Source organism: Sus scrofa, chromosome 13, assembly GCF_000003025.6.
Source record: "Sus scrofa isolate TJ Tabasco breed Duroc chromosome 13, Sscrofa11.1, whole genome shotgun sequence".
Taxonomy (NCBI): Eukaryota; Metazoa; Chordata; class Mammalia; order Artiodactyla; family Suidae; genus Sus; species Sus scrofa.
Window position 1 is genome coordinate 139,574,032 of NC_010455.5, and position 16,890 is coordinate 139,590,921.

The following is a 16,890-nucleotide window of genomic DNA, read 5'->3' on the forward strand; positions in this document are numbered from 1 at the left end:
TAATTATTGACTCCTTGGTTCAAGTCCTAACTCTAACATTTATTGGCCATGTGATTTTGGCCAAGTTACTTCATCTTTTTCTGCTTCCATTTTCTCAAGTACAAAAAAGAGTAAAATAGTATCTATCTCACTGTATTACTGTGGGTATTAAGTGAATATTTGTGAGGGCCTGGAACTTAGTGTTATCTATTATCATTATCAAAAGAAGACTCAGAAATGACCAATTCTGGCCATGGATGAAGTGAAAGCATTTTCTCATTAAAACATCAGAATGAATTAACTGTAACCCTGGAAACTTTAGAAAATATAAAAGCCCTGAGATGAGATATTGGGCAGATAAGAGAGGGAAAAGGAAACAGGAATTGAGAAGTTAAAAGTTTAGGTCAGAGAAAACAGGTTTTTGATAACATCAATGTAAAAGTGATCAAAATCTAACTATTTTAAAACACTGCCAAAAGCTGAACTTCCTCCTTAGAGCTCTTACTGCCAAAGCAGTACTACAAGAGGAAAAAGAACAAGGAATGTATATAAGTCTCTCAGGCTTACATGCTTCTAAAATAATTTTCCAAATAGCTTAACATTACCAACACAGGATTTTGATTAATGTTTAAAGTTAATATAAAATTATGGGAAAAGGAATTTAATTCTGTAAACTGAATGAAGTCATATCTAAAAGATTTCTGACAAGGGTCTAGAGAGGCTTCAGAAAAAAAGGAATTGTTCTGTTATAGATGAAGACAGAAGATGAAAAATAAGGATAAATGAACAAATCTCTAGATGATAAAGTAGAAACATTAGTTCTAGGAACAATCTTATTTCATAGATTTATAAATTACAAAGATATATACTGAGAAACTGTCAAGTTCACTGATGATGCTAAGCAATTCTGGGTGCTTAAAGGCCAAACCGATAGCAAAAAACAAACAAAAACACAGGAAAAGCTGAAGCTTGTGTAAATGGCAGCAATGTGGCAGATCTATTTCAATACTGGCAAGTGTAAGAAAACCTGCCTACAGGGAAAAAAAATCAAAAATATACTGAACAACCTGATCCAAGCTATCAGATAAAGGGCAGAAAAGAGTCTTAAAAAAAAAAAAATCCTTGCACATATTTCTAAAGATGTTGGCTTTTTGGGTTTTTTTGTTTGTTTGTTTGTTTGTTTTTGCCACACCTATGGCATGCGGAAATTCCTGGGCCAGGGAGTGACAACCCTGGATCCTTAACCCACTGAGCCACAAGAGAACTCCCTAAAGTTGTTGGTCTTAATATGTTTCCAGAACCAAAGCAACGAACAAAGTGTCAAGTAAAAATTAGCAGGATGTTTGAAATAAAATTCAAATCATTCATGATAAATCCATGCATGAATAACATGTATTGTTCTGGTCACTAAGTCTCAAGTAAAGTATATTGTAATTGGAGACAGTCAAAAGGCGATTAAAATTAAGACGAAAACTGTGGAGGTGGTTTGGGGGAAAAGAACTATTAATATGGAAAGCAGAATCAAAAAGAATTAGAACTTTCAGTATAATAATGAGGACATGATTGAAGTCTAATAAAATTCTGAAAGATATTAAAATAACTTCAAGTCTGAAGAATATTAAGTGCAGGACAAATAAGACTCACTTCACACAGTCACTGGATAGAGACTATTCATTTATCATAAAACCTAATGAAGACAAATCTAGACATAACAGCATATCCTTTTATACACAGAAGGGAACTGGGTAGACTAGATGACTTGTTTAAAGCCCTTATGATTCAAATTCTATCATTCTAGGAATTATAAACATTGGATGTTAAGCTTACGAGCCAAACTGTATGTAATACTGGCTAACAATAGTTTTATTTTATTCAAGTTTGTTCCCAAATTCAAAGGACAAAAAGGCTTGGTTGCTTAAAGAACAGTAAGAAGCCAAGTTAGGGAAATCAAGCCTATTAAATAGTTGACACCCTAACTACTATGTAATCTAAAACAAATGAATCAAAATAATTAAACATCATAGCCAAGCTAACCAGTGGGAAGCAGGGAGAGTGAAGTAGGATTGCCAAGGAAAACTTTTTTCTGGTTGGAATTAAAACACCAAAGAGAATCACATTAGAGCTATTACTTGCTTTTACCATCACTATCCAATTCCACACTATTTGTACAACTCCTAGCATACACAGTAAAGAAATACTAATTATGAAGGGAAAAGAATTTAGAAAAAAAGTAAAAAAAACAAGTGGTTTTTAGTTACTGATGATTCTTATGATTCTTTAGTATTAAAGAACCAGAATTTATGTGATGTTAGCAATGATACATAACCTAGGAATAAAGACACAAAGACTCCAATGCTCATAAAATCTAATTGGAGGTACAGAATCCTTGTCTCACCTGTTTCTCAGTTTCTGACTAATATTTGTCCAGATTTAGCCTCCCATTTCCCACATGGTCCTAAACCATGATCACACGGTCTCTGCATCTAGTAACCTGAGACTAAGATATAAAAAGTAAAATCACGCAGTTCTCAAACTTCTGATTATTATGCATTTCTTAACCCTTCAGGGCTCATAGAGATTTCTAAAATATTCTAGTACAAAGTTCTGCAAATCTTGTCATTTACTCATGTGGTATCTTTTTATATATTTCAAGAAGCACAATTTGATATTTATGAGGAGACAACATAAAAAACATTTGGATGAGTGTATAGTTATGGCTCCCAATTCAAAGAAATGAAAAAGTATGTAAGTTAGGTCAACAGAACACTAAAGAGGTGAATGTGCCCACTTTAAACACAAGAGCATTTTCTCAAGAAATTAAGATAAAGAAATGACAATTCCTCAAATCTAAAAATGGAGATTTAAAAAGCTGTTATTTCAACTAGGTTGAAGAATAACACAAGTGTAATGGTTGGTTTTAATGCTTATTGCTCAATTTCTTACATCCTACTATAATGCAGTTATAAAACAGATATGGTGGATTTCCAATAAAACTAAGAATAGCCCAGGGAACTTCCTACTAAGTCAAGTTCATTTTCCACTGAAGCCAAGACATATCCATTTTACTGACTTTTACTCTTACCTTCCTTCATCTCTTCAGAGGTATAAGCCCCTTGGACAGTGCTCTCTCTTAGCCAAATAGGTCTCTCCTTGGCAGATTTCCCCTCCAGCGAGGCTCGGTGAAGATCTTCTTGGTCATCCATGTTAATGACAACATTCTGAGTGTATAAGTCCTCATAAGAGGGGCCCTTGGTGGCCCATGCTTCCCGATGGTGCCCACCTGCCAGGCCAGCAGCTCCAGCAGTAGTTGCTGCACGGTCCTTGCTATATAAAAAGATCAGAGGAGGAAGGAAGAAGAAAACTTAAAGTTCCAGTGCCAGAAAAGAAGCAGTTACTGATATATTACACATAAATGCTATCTAGCAATCATGCACATATGCTTTAATAATTCTGAGAATCTGTTCTTACTCAAGGTGGAAGTTACATGGGTTTGAAGAAAACATTATTTTTTGGTCATACCCACTGCATGTGTACCTTCCTAGGCCAGGGATCAAACCCAAGCTACAGAAGAAACTGGAGCCACTAAAGTGGCGATGCTGGATCCTTAACTGGCTGCACCACAAGGGAACCCTGAACCCATCATATTTATACTTAAATCACTCAAACACTGAATCCTCTGGTCTATATAAATGACTGAAATTGTATAGATTAAGACATTTTTAATAAATCTACTTAGAGAGAGGGAAAAATGATAGAGTGACAAAATCCGCTTAAAGACACCCATCTGAGGAGTTCCCGTCATGGCTCAGTGGTTAACAAATCCAACTAGGAACCATAAGGTTGCAGGTTTGATCCCTGGCCTTGCTCAGTGGGTTAAGGGTCCAGCGTTGCCATGAGCTGTGGTGTAGTTCACAGACGAGGCTCACATCCCGCTGGCTCTGGCGTAAGCTGAAGGCTGCAGCTCCGATTAGACCCCTAGCCTGGGAACCTCCATATGCCACAGGTGCAGCTCTAGTGCAGCTCTAGAAAAGACCAAAAAAAAAAAAAAAAAAAAAAAAAAAAAACATTCGTCTGATAAAAAAATCTCTCCCAGTAATCTTCCAAAAAAACCCACAAAATACATGTTTTTATATATATATATGGGGTTTTTTTTGGGTTTTTTTGTTTTTTGGTTTTTTTTGGTCTTTTCTAGGGCTGCACCTGCAGCATATGGAGGTTCCCAGGCTAGGGGTGGAATCGGAGCTGTAGCCGCTGGCATATGCCAGAGCCACGGCAATACGAGATCCAAGCTGCGTCTGTGACCTACACCACAGTTCACGGCAACGCTGGGTCCTTAACCCACTGAGCAAGGCCAGGGATCGAACTCACAACCTCATCGGTCCTAGTCGGATTCGTTAACCACTGAGCCACAACACGAACTCCCATGTGCAATTTTAAAAAGCATCCTCTCAGCTCAACCCAGAAGAATTTAAAGTAGTTCTGTGGGCTTTTCTCTTTCTTCTGTGTTCTGAGAAGCTAGAAAAGGGTAATATAAAGCCAAACTTCAATTCTGAATTAATGTTCTGCTACTTACCAAATAAGGCAAATCTTTATGCACAGATTAGCCTCTTTTCTATCAAGTTTTATCTTGTCATCTCTTCACCTACTATCCTGACCCTCCATATCCAGCTCCAAGCATTATTTCTACCCCACAGTAACTATGATCTGTCTATTTTGTTTTGTTTTTTACCTCTACTACCCATAATCTTAGTCTGTTCCAGGCCAGAAAATTTTTACCTTTCTCTAGTCACTTAATGTTCCCTCAACTCTACGAGTTAAAGTCATCAATCTTTCTGCTGCTCCCTGTTTTATCTGCTTGTCTCGCTCTTAATCTGCTCTACATTCTTTTGAATATACCTGATTTTCTGTGTGTCTGAGCTCACATCTCATCTTTCTCTGTGTGCTTTTTGCATCAAATTCTATGCATGATTTTCCCTGTTTAGACAGCTGTGTTTTATTCCATCAACTATCTCCATGTTTCAGGAACTGCCGGTTCATTTAGTGTCAGCTCTGTACCTTTCTTCAAATCTTTTGCTGCATTCCTTTCCATGTCTATTGACTGATTCTCTTGGCCCCGTATTTCTCCTTTACTTCTTTTTCATGGATCCTAGACTCTCTCCCATGTAGTACCCTATCCCATTTTCAGCCTAAACAATACTTCTTCATTTGTCTTTAAATTCTATACTACTTCTCATTCTCTCAGAAGCCATTCACTATTTTTCCTTCTCTTTGGTTCTACTTCATTTCTGCTTACTCCATTGTTCTTCATTTCTTCTTTGGCCCAGTTCTATCTACCTGGGTTTTCTGTCTCATGTCTAGTTGAGATTTCTCTGATATATACATATCACTCCATGTATCTGATGGGCTCACTACATCTTTCCCTGAGAAAACTATTTCTGATCATTCTCTGGAGGTCATCTTGGGTTTATCCCATCCCTCTTGTTCTGCCTCTGGATATTTACAGGCCCACTGCCACTTTTCCTATCCAAAAAATGTATCCAGTTGTCCAGACCATGCTGATCTGCTCATTTAATCTGTGCCTCCCAACTATCGCCTATAGCTGTACCCAGGGCTGCTTTGTCAATCATTCTTTCCTATAGCCTCTTTATCAGTTAATTACTCACCCACTTTGAATCTAAGCCTAAGAAGTATCTCTCTGTACCCAATCTATCTATTTGTCTTGCTGTATTTTAAAGTCTTATACAACAGTTAAAAACTGGTTTCTCTCTCTGTTTTATTCCTTTCTGCGTTCATCTAATGTTATTTTTTGCATTACTTACCATGTTTGTCTCAATTTAATCCATACCTGTCCCTAGTCATTCTTTTTCTATCTTCCATGTTGTCTTCTGAAAGACTGTGTTGCTGCCTTCACTATAATACGACTCTGCTTACTCTGGTGTAAGGTGTCTTTTTGAATTCTGGGCTCCCTCCAGCACTCGGTTTTCTCTTCTCTCTTGTCCTGATTTGTGTCCTCATGTTTCTGTGCTCACTCTATATTCTGAATTTCTTCTCTCACCCAGTTTTCTCCTTGACTCCTTTTAATTTTTCCTCTATTTTCAACCAATGTCCTTATCTTGTTGTGCTAAGCCTGTCCTATATGCCTTCCTGCCCCCACATTTATCTCCCTGAGCTAGCCAGATGATTTTTATGTCTCTCTCCACCCACTCAATGTTTCTTTAGCTCTGACCTGGCCAACTACATCCTGTCCTTATCTGTCTCTCCATTATCCAGAATCTTAAATGATTCACTCACTCTTTCTGAAGCTATTGTTTCTGTATCATCTTGAACACATAGTTTTCATCTATGCTATATCTTTAGCATTAGCTCTGAAGACTATCTTCTGAAGGTTAGCAAGTGTTCAATACTTTGAGTAAAGAAAAAGAACAGAGAAAAAGAATAGGATAATTCAAATAAATGTAAGCACACGACTGCTTTTTAAGTCTTGTTTTCACTACTCCATTATAGAAACTCAAAATTGGTTTTATTCCAGTATGAGGCAGGAAATATTTGACCACAAGCAAAACATATTTTTTAATTTGGAAGAGGTTTTTTAAAGATATTTTTAACTATGGAGAGTTGACTACATAGATTTTATTTCTACCTTCACCACAGATACAGTCAAACCATTGCAAATGTAACACTAAAGAAAATTTAGATGAGTGACACCAGAGTTCACTCTTTCTGAATATTTAAATTTCTTCTGTGGAGAGAATGTACACATTTTAAAGATGACAAAATTGACAATTTAATTTTCAATCTTTACATTATTTAAGAAATCTTAGAATTTTTAAAAGATATAATTCTTATTCAGAGGTGAGGGAGGAATATTATTTCAAAACTAAAATTTAAAGATCTTTAAGGTGCGTAATAAATAAGAGATGATGGGATAAGGGGAGGTTACTGGCAAGGAATTCCATTTAATAAAGATAAGAAGACTTTAAATACCCAATGGGTTGACTTGCTAAAATGCTGGAACTGTCCATCAGCTCTTGGGTTAAATCTACTGACAGTTCTACAGAGGCAGCCTCCTGTTCCTGTTCTAGGGATAAGCTAGCACTGAATTGGTTACAGATTAGTAATCAAACAATCATGGCACTTATTAAAAAAAAATCAATGAATTGCTATTGGCTATGAGTTCCCATACCATTACTACTCTATGACGTTTCTTTTTCTTGTACTGGGGGAAGATGGCTATTACAGAAATGTTGTTCTCTGAAACGGAGCCTATAGTACAGAAAGGCTAAATTAATACCACTTCCAGGGTGTTATCTCAAAGCAATGGAACTTGTCAAATGCTTAATGAGGTCATATCAGTCAGCTGACACCTTCTAACCTAGCTCTAGTGGTCTTTCTCCTGACCATGTAGAGCTTCTGTACTTTGTTCAAGCTGGAAGCTCCAGGTATACCATTCTATCTTTCTTGCCTGCCTCCATTCCCCCCTTTTGTCTTAGTGACCATGCTGTTAAGTAGCCTCTTTCTTGATTAGTTTATTTCCTATATTTCTTTATTCCTTGAGTCACCATCATTCTTAACAAGAAGCAGATGACTTGATATAGTGAGCTGCTGTTGAGCCTCTGGCATTGCTCAGACTTATCTCCAGCACGGAGTGAGGGATACTTAAGTAAAGATCCTGGAATGTAAAGTGCACTGTAGTAGGTACAGAACAACAGAGGTGGTATGCCAGTGATGGTGGTGAATGCATGCTATTGTAGAGGGCAAGGATCTTAATAAACAAGAGGATAACTATAGTTATAAGGAGGAAACACAAGTATAATTCATAAATAGTATTATACTGTATAGAAAGCAGTCAGAAAAAATGTCGAAAACACACTTCGATATAAAATAACTCATGAGTTTAGAAATATATATATTTGCATAAAATCAATTCCCTCACAGAAATTTCTATGTTAGAGTTACAGCATTACTTAAATGGAAAGAAAAATATATAAAAAATAAATCCTTGATAAGAGACCAATGATCAATAAGAAAACTTTAAAATATAAATTCTGGATAAGAGACCAATGACTAACAGGAAAAAAATTAAGATAACTTTAAAAATTTATGGCTATCTGTAATGTGGATGATATTAATTGCCTATCAATTATGGCTCCTCTCCTTTGCTTATTGTTCCAAAGGACTCTGGGACCTTCCTCAGTCCTAGGAAGTAAACCTTAACTAGTCTCAGCATCAATCATGTGATCTTATTTCCTTTGTGAGATGCTGGTTTAGAAATAAGCATATACAGCAATTCTGGTCAGAGAGACATTGGGGGATACAGTAGGATGAAGACGGCCCTCTGAGAAAGCTTTCTTTCATCTGAAAATAGGACACAAGGAAGGGATGGTTCCATTTTCTGCACTTGAACATCTTAATCTACATGTGGTATCTAGAAAGACAGGGCTGTATTAGGCTTGCTCCACGCCTGGTCCCAAGAGGACAACCAGTAGACTAATAAGTTCAGCAGAGTAAACATGGAACAAATCTAAATAGATCCCTGAGGATATAACTGAGCTGTGAAATTCTGAATTATGCTACCTCAGGACTTCTGGTCATGCTAGATTTTTCTTACTGTTCAAGCTCCTTTAATTAGTTTTCACAGATAAAGGCATCCTAAATGACACAGATACTAGAAAAAATTTTTCACAATAACCTGCCTAGGTATAAAACTTTCTGTAAAACTAGAATGTTTTTAACCACCAAAAAGAAACTCATTGTGCTCAGAACTACCCAGAACTGGTATTTCTGCAACATCAGTGCTAGAGGGCACAAAACACTAAGAGCGCTCCCCAAATCTATACCGTTACAACTAGACTACTGGGTTCTATGGAAGGAAGCAGATGGTAAACGCTAAGCACTCAGATTGACACCAGGAAGAAAGAAAAAGGGTAAAATAGGAGAGTACTCTGTGACCTCAATTCTCATTTATGCTTTTTAAAGAAGAATATAAAACACTTTTACGGCTTGGCAAAACTAAGGCTGCCTGTGCAATTCAAACATCAGTGTATGTTGATAAAAAAGTACCACAGTAAGAAGCACTAACCCATAGGTAATACTTAGTATACTTCACTTGCAAGAAAGTTGCACTGAAACCTAAGACGGCAAGAAACATGTGGTTAATATCCTTTAAAAACAAACAAGAAAAGCGAATGCTGTGTATTCCTTAAAGAACTTCAGGCTTTGGAATTCATGAGGAAAATTCAGATATCCTCAAGAAGCACAACCAATTTAGGACTAGCTAACAATTGGCTGAGTTGCAACAGGCCAAGCAGATTGAGTACTTAAAGTCAAACCTGACTATTTAAAGATTTGTGCCTAAGGCCCACACTGTTGTGCACTCAATACAAACTTCATCACAGGCACAAGTTAGTAAGACTAGTGTGACAGCACTTAGAATCCATGTAACGTTACATTTTTAGTCTCCTGATAAATTGCTTACCCAACCCAGCTCTCCAAAGTACAAGCAGTTAAAGCAAGGGCAAGCTGAAAAGTGTTCTTGATAAAAGCACAGGGCCTACACTCACCTCTGTTTTAAGGCTGGTATTTCTGTGGGTTCTGGTTCAAGTATTTCATAGGCCAAGTTCACATCCTCTGTCTCCCGAAGCAAAGCATAAATGGGCTCAATTTGTTCATTAAACCTTGCCAAAAGTGTGCGTGCATCTTTTTTGGGCATTGCTGATTCATCTTCTTCTACCTCTGTATGGCAAAAAGTACAGCGGAAAGTTCCTATAAAGAAAACAAAAGTCTCAGGCCAGGGAAGAGAAATTCTCAAGACTAGGCTTTGGCAAACCATTTTTATCTGTTTTTATCCACTCCTTCTCTAACATTTTATGATTAAAACTTTCAAGACTATGGAAAAGATGGAAGAATTTTACCATGAACATCCTTGTGCCCACTGAGGTTCTACAACTACTATTTTCCTATGTTTGATTTATCATATATCTATCCATCTATCATTTTTTGAAACATTTCAAAGTAATTTCGACCCTAACAGCAGCACAGCAGATTTTGATCACATTTGTAACATATTTATACTATTTTAACTAAAAACCAGATTTTTTTTTTTTTTTTTTTTTTTTTTTTTACAGCTTACCACTGAAACCTGTATACTTTCCCAACAGTTTTCCCTTTGCACATTACACATTTGAGTCTACATTATGGGGAAAGCCAAATAAATACCTAAAACCAAAAGTCTCTGATCGTCCTATACATTGTCACAAAGCTATTCCTTCAAATTTATTAACTGTATCTAAACAAATTCAACCAATCCATTTCCAAAATGAAAGTGTAAGAAGACTTTATTGTTCTTACTTCTATATCCTTCACATTCAACTTGTAATTAAACTGTGGAAACTCCTTAGAAACATCTGAGATTTTTCACTTCTACGATTATTTTACTAATCTGGGCCCCTGTTACTTAGCCTGGAATTTAGCTTCCTAAATTGGTCATGGAACGTTTAGGCTATCTCTCTCCAGTTCCCAGTTTCCAATGCCACATGATTATCATCTCATTCCCCTGCTCTGAAGTCTATCTGAAAGTTTTAAAGTTCAAAGCATCAAATCTAAATTTCTCATGTTAATATTCAAGACCCTGTATAACTTGATCCAAAAATACCATAACCCAAACACAGTCCTTTGCTTGTCAAGTAAATTCAAACATTTAAGAGACAACATAATAGACATTAAAATGCATTTAATTTGTATAGTGCTTTGTTTCTAAAATACTTCCGTGTATACTTTTTGTCTTTATACCAAACCTGTTAAATGACGTCAGAACTGAAGATCTGAGTTTTGTGATTTGTCCAAAGACACAGAGCCAATAAGAGAAAAACAGTAACAGCAGCTATTATATACTGAGTGCTTACTAGTATCACAAGTATCATCAATCATCTGAGGATGGTATTATTATTGTTCACTTATATCTGTAAAAATACTGAGGTTCTAAAGAGTTAAGTAATTTGCTCAAGATAGTATCACTACTAGTTGGGAAGTGAGAGCAGGATTCAAACCCAATCTATTATGCTAAAACTCACACTCTTAATCATTATTTAACATTACTAGCCCCTCTTAGATCTCCAGTTTGGTTCTTACTCCCAGTGCCAGGGATATGCATTTTCCTTTCTAACTCAATTAATCCAAGGGATTAAAAGAGATCACACAAGTACTTAGTGTCTGGCACACAGTAAGTATGCAAACGTTTCGTTTTTAAAAGCCCAAATATATTATTGATACAAAACCCACCCTCAATCCCTCTTCTCCTAATAAGAAATACACAAACTAGACATCTTTGCTTCAATATTAACACTAGATTCTACTGATACATTCCAAACTGAGTACGTTTCTTTACTGTCTCTCACACATAAACAACCAATAAGATGTAAATTCTGTTTATATACCCTGTATAATCACTCTTAATTCATCTTCCTGCTATACATATGCTACCTCATCTTTTACATCTATTCCAAATAAGTAAGAAAGAAAGCAGTCTCTGATAGCTAGGAAGTGGCCCAGCACTCATACCTAGGCCATGATGCTTTTCTGTCAAACAGTCTTACAGATCACCAATATCAGATAAGGTCCTCTGAGACCATGATGGAATTGAAACAAAAGCAAGCCAGTATGAGTCTGTATGAACATGGACAAAAGTAAGGTCCCTATATAACCACACACACAAAAAAACATCCCAGCTAACAGGAGTGATTGCTGCTTCCTTACCAATTATAGTTTTAGCCTCGCCCTGGTCTTCTCACCATAGGATAAGATTTATTAAGACAGCCAATAATAGAATTATCCTCAGTTCTTGACAGTATTTAATCCACAGCAAAATTCCCACCAATTCCCTGAATCCTTCCCAAAATTACTTAACAAAAGTTGAAATTCTCTAAGTTTGCCCATCACATACTTGCTGACACACCCCATGGTTCCCTATGGTATGTGGCTTCCTTGCTGCACAAAGCATAAACACACCCAATTTTGTTTGCCATGGGCATGTACCTGATGGTGTTTAACTAATGGGCATTAACATACAGATCCTGGCTTAACTGAACAAGGATACTATTTACTAAAATAAAGAGGAAGAACAAGTTTTGTTTACTTTGTGGGAGAAAGATACAGAGTTGCTATAGATAGGTGAATCCATGTTGCTCAGTGGCCATCAAAATGTTGGAAGCCAATTTATTTCAACTGCTTAGAGCTCAAGAGTGGAATTTGAGATTAGAAATTTTGATGTGAGAATCAACAATGTATGATGGTAACTGAAAACATACACTAGATCAGAGTATCCAGGGATTAAGGAGAGTGAGAAGCACAGGCAGACAAGGTATAAACCCAAGGAAAGAAGAATCCTTGAGAGATACAGATGGTACAACCAGAAGGATAGGATGGTGTTTCAAGGAGGAAATGATATAGTGCTATTTTTCCAAGGTCAACAAGAATTGAAAACCAGGTTTTATATTTAGTAATAAAGGGTAATTAGAAATCTTGGCTAGAGAAGTTTTGGTTTGCATAGGCTCTTAGTTTGCTTAAGCTCTTAGTTTTCTCTTAACTATTCCAAGCTACCTCAATTTCTTCTCTTCATCAAAAATATAAAGACTATAACCCATGTGGGATTTAAAACATAAGTCATATACAGGCATACCTCAGAGAGATTGTGGCTCTGGTTCCAAATCACAATAAAGCAAGTAATGCAATAAAGTGAGTCACAAATTTTTTGGTTTCCTAGTGCATATAAAAGTTATGTTTACAATATACTGTAGTCTATTAAGTGTGCAATAGCATTAAATCTAGGAAAGCAATGTACATAACTCAATTGGAAAATGTTTTTTTTGCTTAAAAATGGTAACCATCATCTAAGCCTTCAGCAAACTGTAGTAGCATCAAAGATCACTGAACACAGATCACCAGAGCAAATACAAAGATAACAAAAAAGCTTGAAATATTTCGAGAATTATCAAAATATAAGACATAAAATGAGCAAATGCTAAATGGCTTCGACAGACTTGCTCAACGCAGAGTTGCCACAAACTTTGTTTAAAAAAAAAGAAAGCAAGCAATTATCTGTGAAATGCAATAAAGCAAAGCATGATAAAAGATGGTATCCCTGTAAAGTAAGGTCTAACACCTCTCAAATACCTGCTGAATTAAAAAACAGTGATGCAGGACTTACACTGACTATTCAAAGATGAGCACCTACAGAGACCGTCAAGGAGAACTAGAGAATACTGCAAAAGAAAAGCTACCGAGTTTAGTAGTTTTCAGGGTTTTTTTTTTTTTTTTGGTTTTTTTTTTTTTTTTTGGTGGCTGCACCTGCAGCATGAGCAAGACCCTGGGCTGGGGATCAAACCCTTGCCCCTGCAGTGATGATGCTGGACCTTTAACCTGCTGCACCACAAGAGAACTCCTCAAATTATTTTTAAAGGAAGAAATCCCACTCAAGTGAAAAAGTACCTAATACATAAAAGCAAGTGCTCTAAAGGAAAAAAAAAAAGCAAGTGCCCTGGTTGAAGCACAGAAAGATAGCTAAGCAAAGGGCAACACTATAATTCTCATTATATCTTCAAAGCATTACAAATTGGTCTCCTCAAAGTGTACCAGGCACACTTTGCTGTGGAGCCTTTGTAATCGCAGTTCCCTCTTCCTGGAATGCTCTTCCTCCAGAGTTAAACTGCTAATCTCATAACTTACTTTAAACCTTCATTCAAAAGCCACATCTGTGAGGGCTTCCAAGGCCAACATTACCTAAAATTTCAACACTGTTTTGTCCTCCCTTTCTTTTTCCTTCACATTTGTAACCATCCAACATACTATGTTTTATTATCTACCCAGTTTATTAGGTTATCACTGAAACTGTCATTGTATACCCAATTAAATGTCCTCCCAAGTACCCCATTTTTCTCTTGAAGACAACATGCACTGCAAACTTCAAAGTAAACAAATCAACACTTGTCAGTGTAGCTCACTCATATGAAAGAGCAATGCTTTTATTTTGGGCAAAGAGAGAAAGAGAGTACTAGTAACATCATTTCATAGAAGGATAATCTCAGAAGGACAGTCCTGGAACTTAAATAAATTTAGTTTCATTTAAAAAAAAATAGGGGGAAAAAAGAGAACATGGTAGAGTCATATGGAACCTGAATTCTAGCCTCACTAGGTACCTTTCCAGAGACCCAGGCTTAATACAGATTAAGAGTTAACCAGAGTTCCTTGTAGAGGGCCCATTTTGCAGTTCTGAAGAGTTGCTCTCCTATTACTGTCGAAAACCAGGAAGGGTCTGAAATTTTAACCCACAAGTAAGCTACCAAATCATGCACCACCATTTCATAGATGCTGAAGAAAGACACAAGACTCCTAGGTCAGAGAAAAGAACTTTATTAGTCATGGCAATAGCAGTAGCCAGTGTCAGGGTTTTGTGCCAGTTCCCTGAACCCCACAAAAATTGTTAGGCAACATCTGTACGTGGCGGGGGGGGGGGGTTATGTTATAGGAAATAAACCCCGAGCTTGAGGAATTCTCATCTTTCACAATGGGCATAAACACACTTGTCCTTTGCTCTGGAGGGTAAAGACACTATCTTTACTATGCTGGACTCTAAGCAAACACGCTCCGGAGGGAGATACTTTTTTATTATACTAAACAGTAAGCAAATCTACCTTTTGCTCTGGAGAAAAAGAGTATCTTTATCTTTCAAAGCTGCTCACTACATAAACATTCTTGAAAAACACAGTCCAGAGAAAAGGTTCATTGTTTCTGCTTGCAGGACATACATAACATGTGAGAAACCCATGGAGAACTGTCTCTCAACAACAACCATGCCTGGCAAACATTGTAAGAGGAAAAGCTACCCTGACATCTCTGAGTCCTATGCTGATCACAAAAACATAAGCTGTAAACCAGAAGAAGCCTATCAAAAAGCCAGGTCTGAAGTCCAAGAAAAATAAGAAATTCTACATTTTATGTAAAAGGACTTAAGACTAGCTCAACATACCAGGTGTATTTTTATAAACTGCACTAAACATTATAAAAATACCAGTCAACTTTCCCAAAATCAGAAAGAGGGGAGGGACTCAGCACATAGTATGCACAAAGTACTGTTCTACTGAGAGGGCAGTAGTGCAACACATATAGACACAGAATCTGGCATCAAGAAGCTTAGAGTTCAGGAGTTCCCACTGTGGCTTAGTGGTAACGAACCCGACTACTATCCATGAAGATGAGGGCTGGATCCCTGGCCCTGCTCAGTGGGTTAAGGATCCGGTGTTGCCTCGAGCTGCGGTGTAGGTCGCAGATGCAGCTTGAATCTGGCATTGCTGTAGCTGTGACATAGGCTGACAGCTGCAGTTCTAATTCGACCCCTAGACTGGGAACTTTCATGTGTGGTACCTGTGGCCCTAAAAAAAATAAAAATAAAAGTAATTTTTTTTTTTTTTGGTCTTTTTTCCTTTTCTAGGGCCACTTCCTGTGGCATATGGAGGTTCCCAGGCTAGGGGTGGAATCGGAGCTGTAGCTGCCAGCTTACACCACAGCCACAGCAATGCCAGATCCAAGCTGCATCTGTGACCTACACCATAGTTCACACCAACACCGGATCCTTAACCCACTCAGCAAGGCCAGGGATCGGACCCGCAGCCTCATGGTTCCTAGTCAGATTGGTTAACCACTGTGCCCCTATGGGAACTCCGAAATGAAAGTAATTAAAAAAAAAAAAAAAAAAAAGAAGCTTAGAGTTTAATAGAGATGAAAGGTATCTACAGATAAACATAATCTAGAATTAGTGCAAAAACAAAGCACGTAAGTGTTCTGGAGTTCAAAGAAGAAATATGACTTCTAGTTGAGGGCACTAGGGAAGGTTTATTGAGAAAGCTGTGCCTTTTGAGGTATAATTTAGAAGAAAAGCAGTTGTTAAAGAGACCAAGAAATGGGAGAAGAGAACAGGACATTCTAGATCATCTTAAGAGAAGTAGGTGGCTGAAAATAATGGTAAACTGCAATCTCAAGCTAATAGGAATTTAATTATCAAAAAGAATAGTAAAAAACAGAATTAACAGGAAAACCAGGGTGCCCATAAGTTGAATGTCGAGCTTCATTTTGGCTTTATTCTTCAGTAACAGAAAAGTGATTGAAGGATTTGGGGCAAAAACATAAGGTCATCAAAACTGATTTTTATAAACACTGATCTACCTTTGTGGCTTGAGATGATCTTCCAATAAGCCAGTTCTTAAGTGAGTGAGTGTAGAAAAATCACTGCCCCAAAGATGCTGATTCAACAAGTCTGCAGTGGGGGCCAGGAATGTAAATTTTCCAAGTTCCATGGATTCTATGCATATCCCTGGTAGAGAGCTGCTGTTAAGTAATCAAAATGATAAATACCTCAACTTTTCTTAAAACTGTACCACTCTGTACTAAGTAGTGTGCACAGAATATATCACTCAACAAGAGAAGAAACTGGAATCAAAACTCAAAGCTCTTTACCATCTTCCCCTTGCCATACATAAGACCAAGAAGCCACAAAATGGAGACCACACCAGCTAGATAAAAGAATGTGGCAGTAGAGAGAAAATGAAGGTTACAAAGATTCTCCAGCCAAAGCCTGGCAAATGATGAGATAAGGAGAAAAAGAATTCAGTGATAACATATATGTTTGATCATATATACACATAAACCACACACATACACACACAAAACTAAGAAAGCTACTTTACAAATATTGCCATGTGTTCAACATAGCAAAATCTGTATAATAATATTACTCAAATCTAACATATGAGGGAATAAGACTCAGAGAAGTTAAGTTTCCCAAGTCACAGCTTAAAAACAAAATCACTAAGTCTGGATTCAAATACAAAGCTTTCTGGAGTTCCCGTCGTGGCGCAGTGGTTA

The 16,890-nt window shown here is 37.1% G+C and overlaps 1 protein-coding gene across 2 annotated transcripts in view; it reads right to left on the reverse strand.

The window, feature by feature from the left end:
* GTF2E1 (general transcription factor IIE subunit 1) overlaps positions 1–16,890 on the reverse strand; it is a 43,593-nt gene that overhangs the window by 8,141 nt on the left and 18,562 nt on the right. For both annotated transcript variants that reach the window (XM_021070303.1, XM_021070304.1), the window contains exons 3-4: positions 9,540–9,741; positions 3,062–3,303 (exon numbers count right to left, since the gene is read on the reverse strand). In XM_021070303.1, coding sequence (XP_020925962.1) covers positions 3,062–3,303; positions 9,540–9,741 — 444 coding nt within the window. The remainder of the gene's footprint in view (positions 1–3,061; positions 3,304–9,539; positions 9,742–16,890) is intronic.